Source organism: Vidua chalybeata, chromosome Z (assembly GCF_026979565.1).
Source record: "Vidua chalybeata isolate OUT-0048 chromosome Z, bVidCha1 merged haplotype, whole genome shotgun sequence".
NCBI lineage: Eukaryota > Metazoa > Chordata > Aves > Passeriformes > Viduidae > Vidua > Vidua chalybeata.
In genome coordinates this window covers 22,880,078-22,888,289 of record NC_071570.1, presented here as the reverse complement: position 1 = coordinate 22,888,289, position 8,212 = coordinate 22,880,078, and the positions used below count along the sequence as shown (strand labels likewise).

The 8,212-nt window shown below is 41.8% G+C and overlaps 1 protein-coding gene across 1 annotated transcript; it reads right to left on the bottom strand.

Annotated features, from left to right (window-relative positions):
* Positions 1 to 862: 862 nt before the first annotated feature.
* On the bottom strand, positions 863 to 3,760 carry LOC128782160 (relaxin-3-like). Its single transcript, XM_053932353.1, has 2 exons — positions 3,544 to 3,760; positions 863 to 1,478 (listed from the first exon to the last, which is right to left on the bottom strand). The coding sequence occupies exons 1-2, from the start codon at positions 3,758 to 3,760 to the stop codon at positions 1,111 to 1,113; spliced, it is 585 nt and encodes a 194-aa protein (XP_053788328.1). The 3' UTR covers positions 863 to 1,110.
* Positions 3,761 to 8,212: the final 4,452 nt, after the last annotated feature.

Genomic DNA, 8,212 nt, shown 5'->3' with positions numbered 1-8,212 from the left:
CATGAATACAGTAGCAATTAGCAACTTAGAAGTACATCTGAATTAGTGTAGACCATCATACTTTAAGAATGTACAGAAAGATGTCTGAGTGTTTGTACAGCAAGTTACTTGATGCACATCCAGCACTCTCACTCAGCAGCAGTAGGGAAAAAATGGGGAAGTAAAGTAAACAAGGGATGATTGAAGTGTTAATACTCTAACTATTTAAGCTTAGACATAAATATAAAAAAAAATCAGGCTGCAAGTGTTGCAGTAAAATTTCTATGAAGATAACACTGCATAAAAACCATTCTGCAGTCACAAGGAAATGGAAAATGTGTGGTCAAAATAATCAGCAAGCTGAGTCAGTGTCAAGTGGGATTTCAATTGGCAAAATATTCTTTCTCTACAGCTTTGTACCGTGAATCCCATTTTAGTATTGTTGGATGTTACAAGGAAGTTGGTGGGACTCTTTATTAGAAACTTAGTAGCAGTAGAAGTAAGGGATTCAAACTAAAAGAGGGAGAACTTAGGTTAGATAGTGAGGAAGAAATTGTTCTCTGTGAGGTGAGACTCTGGAACAGATTGCCCAGAGAAGCTGTGGATGCTCCATCCCTGGCAGTATTAAAGGCCAAGGTTGGATGGGGATCTGAACTACTTTATCCAGGTGAAGGTATCTCTGCCTACATCAGGGGGGGATGGAATGAGGTGATCTTTAAGGTCCCTTCCAACAAAAGCCATTCTAGGATTCTATATTCATTTTTTGACAGATGAACAATAATTTGGCAACACTTAGTATAATTACATTTTATTGAAATATTGAAGTCCTTAAAGAGTTACAAAGATATAATACATTCATAATATAAGTGTAAAGGCTCAACATTAAAATGAAAAGACTTAGTAAAAAATATAGATTAGAAGTTAATGCAGCAAAACAAACTCATTACAATTACATTTATGTTTTGTTTGTTTTGTTGTTTTTGGGCATTTTTTAAAGAAAACCAACTACGTTGACTGGCACATATAGACAAGATAAGATACAGCAAGAGTTTTCTTCCTCCATGAAGTAATCAATCAAGTAGTAACAAACTGTAACAAACACTGATTTCATGCACAAGTGTAGAGAGGATTTTAAACTCTGCATATAGTACTAATTTCAGCTTTTGTACAGCCCCATTTACAACACATTCCTGCCAAACCCAGAGACTCCCGTTTTCTTCTGGGATACCTGGCCCAAAGGTAGCTGCTTGATTCCACAGGATATGCATTTCCTGTTCCTCCCCTGTCCTTCTGAACAGCTTCCTCTACCTGGTGAACAAGTTTTTTTAAGTCACCTGCCATCGGTACATATTCATTATAGTAATTTAAACTATACAAGTCCTTAAATGTCTCCCATCCAAGAAATGGGCTGCTTCTCTGCAGCTGCTCCACTTCAGGATCCAAAACTGATTGCAGGTTGAAGCTTCCCAGTAGTTTGTTACTTGCTGTTTGTGCAGAATCTGTTTTAAAGAGAAGACATATCTTAAATTCAGACTGTAGGAGCAAGAAAAGGATTACACAGCTCTAAGAAATAGCAACAAAACCCATTCAGTTAGTAATAAGTGAAACACTGTTATGTAGGAGGACTGTCAGTACTTGAGAGTCTCCACACCATGACTTACTTGTAGCTTACTTTTAGCAGAATCTATGTTTTAAAGTCTATACTTCCTGTTAGACATGCAGAGTACACAGAAACAACTGTAACTGAAGTAAAGGCATCCTGTCACAACTGCAGTGTTATTGATAAAGAAGTCTTAATTTTTCCACAGAAACAGAATTTTCTTGTATCCAGAAACACCACAGAGCTGTGTCTTGTGTTGGATGAATTAGATCAGACCCCTCCTCTCCTGTGCACAACCACACGAAGTAGCATCATGTGAAGAACAAATGTAGGAAGGACTAAATAAGCAAAGATTGTAAACTGATTCCTAGATTGCATTTTTCTATAGCTATTTTTAACTGATGCTTTCCTCTCATCTCTTTAATTTCTCAGGGCATATCAGGGGCTTGCAGAATTTACTTATGACATGCTTCATCTCACTGACTAAAGTGTTCTCAAAAATACAGCCCTACTTCCTTTCACCTTATACTGTTTCTCTTGATTTTGCTTCTGCAAGACAAGAGGCATTGCTTACTTCAGCTAATGTGAAGAAAAACAGCTTCTTCAATTCTTAATTTTAAAAGAATCCAAAATAAGTCTTTGTCTTGTCATCTTAATGCTGTTAATACAGTTAAATTTTTGTTTCAGAAAGCTGAAAGAACATGAGAATATCCAGCAACTTTTCTGTTTACTTAAATATGGCTAATTAGTATATAGAACCTAATTTTCAGATAGAACAGCTGCCTGAGTAGGTGCAAAAATAAAAGTAGCTGTAGCTACTTTAGTAATTAGACAGTAACTGCCATTTGATAGTCTTTAGGGTGGAGAAGTCTTCTAGTTAGACATCATGCAGCATAGTGGAGATTCCTTAGTGACTGTTGCTCTCAGGAGCTGCTATTAACAAAAAAGAAAGCAAAATTTGCTGAGCAAGGACATAATCCCCACAGAAGCTGTATGTAAGTAATTTGTTATAATTATAAAGGTTACTTTTATCTTTTACTCAACCTGTTGGGGGGAAAAAAGTGGCAAAAATTCCCAGAAAACCCAGAATACTGGCTTCATTAGCTGCCTGAAGATTTAGGTTATAAAGTGTGTTTAATCAGAAAAAAAAAATCTCTTCCATTGCACGTTTTAGCCATAATTCCAACTTTGTCCTTTTAAAAACCGTTATTTTTCAGTATTCAAAACACCAACATAAATTAGAGTAATCACTTAAAATTACTATTACATTTACCGCAGTTTGAGAACACAGCCCAAAAGATTGTCACCTGGGGCACCAGAGTCCATGCTCCCCAACTCTTTGATGCAGAGAAGCACCAGAGAGTGATAACATCGCGCGCGATCCCACATCCGTGGCGCTTCCGCACATCCCGGGAGCTCTTACGGGCAGCGCGGCGTCAGGGCTCCAGTCCGGGAGGGAAACCCCGGCAGGAACCCCACTTCGTTCCGCCGATCGAGGAATTATGGAGCCTTGGGGAGAGAAGCCATAGCAACAGGCATTCCCCACCGCTCCCCAGGGCGCATGAGATCTCCCCACACGGCCAAGAGAGGGGAGAAGCGTGATTTTGTGGGATTTTATAGTAGAAGCTCCTCTGCGGCCGGCAGCCCTGCGCAGCCGCGCGGTATCTCCGAACTGACCAAAAAGTTTGCGGATTATCCCGGCAAATAATGCCCCAGCCCCTGCCGTCCCTTTCCCTCTGTCCAAAAGTCTCGGAAATGCCAACTAGGATCTAGAGGGAAAGCGAGAGAGGGACGGGGACCTTCCCTCAGCGGCTCAGGGCGGGAGGAGCGAGAGTCGCCGCGGGGCGCTCGCCCTTCCCCATTCCCTCCCGTTCTCTCCATCCCTCCTCGCAAGCCGTCGCTCGGCAGTGAGCGAAGCGCCCCGACAGCCGCCTGCCCCTCGGGTTCGCTCCTGGGACACTCACCGGCCGCGGGCGCCGGCTCCACCGCCAGCAGGGAGAGCCGCTTCCAGCGGGACCCGCCGCAGGTGAAGATGACGGCGCGGATGAACTCGCGGCCGCACAGCTTCACCCCGTACCCGTCCCCCTCGCCCGCGGGCAGCACGGCGCCGGGATGCCCCGGCGGTGCCGCACACAGCAGTGCCACGGCGGCGCACAGCAGTCGCAGCTTGGCCATCCCCATCGCGCCGTCCCCGTCCCGCGGGCGCGTTCCCAGCAGACCCGACGGCCGCCACAACGTCCCCGACCGCGGCGTCCAGCCCAGCCCCGCCGCTGCCCGCCGCCCGCCTTTTATGCGCTGCGATCGGCGCTGAGTCACCGCCCCGGCCCCGGCCCCGAGCCCCCTCCCCTTCCCCGGTGCCGCGGCTGTCGTCTCCCGCCAGACGGTCCCTGTGCCTGAAACAGCCGTCGAGGAGCCCTCGGGCAGCGCCTTCCTCTCTTTCTGGCCTGGCTAGCTGTCGCGGCTCTTCACGCCGTCGTGCCTCACCTTCGGCCTCCCTCCTCGGGCTCCTGGCCCACACCTACGTGGAGACACGCTCCTTTTCCTCCGCCGGCTCTGGGCCTCAGCTGTTCCTGTTTGTGGCCAGATAGCAGTGCCGATGCCCTTTCGTATTGCTTTGAAAACGTGAAAAACTTAATTTCGACTGTTTTTGCCATTGTAGGTCTGGAATCTCCATAACTACCTCTGTGTCCTAAAAATGCTGTCTGACATAAAAAGACAGAAACAAGTGAAGTAAAAGAAATGCACTTTCAAGGAAGTACTTCAGCTGTGGATACTTGAAGGGGGATTTCAAAGCCTGAATTCCTCTCAGGTTTGTTGTACTGGAGGCCTGAGTTCAGTGGTAGCCATAGGCATCTAAGTGTCAGAGATACCCTGGCTCGAATGTGGGCATTGCAGGGATTTGGAGCTCCACATCTGTGTATCTTCTGAATAGGGCCCAGCAGGCTCTTGCTGGCAAGGGTAGTGGTCTTTGGACTCCATGCAGAACTATGCAGTCTGTGAAAGTAAACTTTACTTCTGGATTTGTTTGTTGGCGTGGTGTTTTTTGGGGTTTTTTCTCCAGTACAATAGGACAAGAAGTGGTTGCTGTCACCTTTTATAAGAAGTCATACTGTGAAGAACCAGAAAAGTTAATCTCTCTTAAAATACTTTGAAGCTATTGTCTATAGATCTTTTCACATGAAAGCTATACTTTCAAACCCTTGACTATTGTTGGCATATAAAAAAAACCCTCAAAACTCAATCTAGAAGGAGAGCACAGAGAAGACATACAGCTACAGACTAGTGTACAAAGGTGTATGATTCACTTGTGCTGGCAGAGAAGTTACAGTCTCCTGTTCAAGGAGGACTTGGGTGCTTTACACTGAGCTAGATCTAGAACAAGGCTGTGGAGGGCTAAAATAGTGAGTAAAGTTGTTGTGTTTAACCCCAGCCAGCCACTAAGCCCCACACAGCCACTTGCTTGTTCCCACATTAGTATGACTGGGGAAAGACTTAGAATAAGTGAGAAAATCATGGCAGGTTAATAGGGAAAACAAATCCTGCACACAAAAGCAAAGGAAAATAGAAATTGATTCAGTGCTTCTTGTGGGCACACAGGTGTTCAGCCATCTTGGGAAGACAAATGCCATGGCTCCAAATGTACCCTCCTTTCTCTTTCGTCCTTTCCCCCGCCCCCACTTCATATACCAGTATGATATCCCTTTATTCATTTTGGGTCATCTGTCCTGACTGTATCTCCTCACAAGCACCCACAGTCCCCTCACCAGTGTGGCAGTACCAAAAGCAGAAAGGGCCTTGACTCTTATCTGTTCAGCAATAACAAAAACATCTCTCTATTATTAACCCTGTATTCAGCACAAATCCAAAACACAGACCAACACCTGCCACTGAAAAAATTAAAATCTACCACAGCCAAATTAAAAATTAAAATCTTCCCCAGACAAAACACAGACAGTTTTCTTTTTGGTCCAGTCTTAAGTGTTTAAACAGTGATATCTCTTCAACAGTAGGCACCATCATCCAGAATGTTACTAGGATGCAATCTGTAGAAGTGGAGGCTGCTAATCTGAAATTCCTGAAGAACAAAACCTTAATCTGTTCCTCCCTCAGCTGAAGTCTTACCTACTATACTGTTACAGACAGAAGTTGTGCAGGGGTAATTACAACTTGAATTTTGAGAGCAGCACCTTGATTTTGTTGGTCTCTGATTTTGTTGGACTTTTTCTGAAAATACCATCACATCAGGTGGACTTCTGCAAGGACTTTAAGTAGTCTTCTAGACAACAGATTTATTTTCAGTGTCTGAAAAGCTGTAGTAATGTGAAAAAGCTACCAGGACAAGGCAAGAAGGATAGTACCTGCTGAGTGATTAGAAAAACTGCTATTCAAAACAAAACATGCAGAAGAAGATTAATAATATAAATTTAGCAAATCTGAAGTAACTATATAACTTCCTACTGTTTGTTTTATAAAGAAGAAAAAACAACAGCAGAGCAAAGAAACTAATTTCCATTCATGATCTATAGAATGTTTCAAGGCAAGTACATCCAATGTACTGGCTCAATGCAAGTATTTTTTATTTTTTATTTCTTAAAAAAGGTAAAGATAATTGTACTACTTCTCTCCTTGTACTAAATTGTTAATCTGTTGAGCAATAGCAAAATTTATAGAAGGTAAAGGTGGTTTCATGGAAATTGGGGACTAAATAAAAAAGATATCCTTTAACAATATCTCAGTAGCCTTGAATGCCTTGAATTAAAGCCTTATTCCCATGACTCCCAAATGTCAAAGAAAACCATCAGTAAGACAAAAACTTACTGATTTCATTAGATATTTTCCAGAGACTTAATTTCAAATTCATGCGATTCACTGCTGCAAGAATAACGTAGTTTTTGAAAGATGTCCAAATATGAATTTACAGTATTTCTAAAGTTTGCTTAGTACCATACAGGATTCTGCAACAAATGGGAAATACCACTGCATCAATGTTATTGATGGCCAAGCACGAGCATTATCCAGTTACCTTCATTAGAGGATTGTGCAGTTTAGAAAACAGTTCAATCTTAAGAAAGCTCATAATTGAAAAAGTTAAGAAATCCATGCATTTTTGCATAATGAAGTCCAAGGCTGATTAAGAAATAATGCAGAAACAATCTTGTTTGTATACATCCACATAAGTGTCTTTCCTTTCTTTTAAGAGCAGCAACATACAGTCAGCAATAAAATAACTCCAAAGCATGTAGGAAGGGGCCATGCTTTTCACCTTTCCTTATTGTAGGAAGGGGCCCAAACTGGACTCTCCAAAGGGACTTTGCTTGTTTCTCCTCAATGCTCATATATACTACCACAACCAGATAAACAAGAGTGAGGTGGAAGCACTTGTGGTTTGCAGGTGGCATGCACTTCCTTGGGTTCATAATTAGAACACAAACAGCTTAATTTTGGAATCTAATAATGACTGACTTCTCCCTTTTCCAGAACAGTCTTGCTCCAAATGATACTGATTCAGGATGTATGGCTATCAGACATAATAACCAGAAAAACCCAACAGAATTAAGGTGGTAAGAGTAGTGCCTTCAGGCCAGAACAGGCTCCCCCTGGAATTGCTCTCCTTTTTTTCCCCAGTGATTCATGGAAACAAAGACAGTTGTTGTGATATATTAAAGCAAGTCTAACAGCTGAGGCCAGTTGAACACAAATGACGGAAAGGAGTGGAATGTTTTAGGTGCTTTATTTATTTCTATAATAAATATGATGAATATGAACAACTTGTGCTGTAAACATGTATTTCTCCAAAGTAAACCTTGTCACTGCTAAGCCCCTGTTTTCTTTCACTGTCCTCTGAAGGAAGTTATACCATTCAATTATTCTGTATCTGTCATTTTGTCACAGATATGACTGTGTACAGCACATGCAAGCATTTTGATTAATACACTGGCAGAAGAATTAACTAACTGGAAAAAAGAACAAGCATCTTAAAAACAAAACCATGCATTTTTCAAAAAACAAAAGCAAAGCAAACAGTAAAAAATAAGGACAATAATGATGAATAACCCTTAACTCCTTGATGATTTTTGGCACATTCTATGTAGCCCATCTAAATCTATTTCTGGGTTAGACCGTCTTGCTTAGAGCCTTTTCCTTAATATATTTGGTAAATTTCACTGATACTGTGTAATACTGGATTAAATTTACCCCATTTCTGTCACATTTTAGTGTGGAGTCTTGCAATAGACTAACATTATTGATCTAAGTTCAAACTTCAGGAGAAAAAAAATCAAATTTAGTTTGGATGGACTAATATATAGCTCCCCTATTATTCCCTAAAACTCCTATGTGGATCATGATTTTGCTCCCTTTAACACTAGCTTTTGATCAAACACCATAATCAGGATTCTGTCACAAGCACACAGATATTGATTCCTAACTCACAGTGGATACGATTAGGGTATTTCCTAATCTTCTAAGATTTTTAAGTAAAACTGTTTTATGGTCTGTTAAAACCATTCTCTTGTGAAAATATCTTTCATAGGATTAAAATGTGGGCTAAAAGGCACAGATGGAGACATAGAAATACCCAAAAAGGCTGGTTCAATTGTTTTTCTTTTTTTGGAAGAAAGAGTATCAATAGAT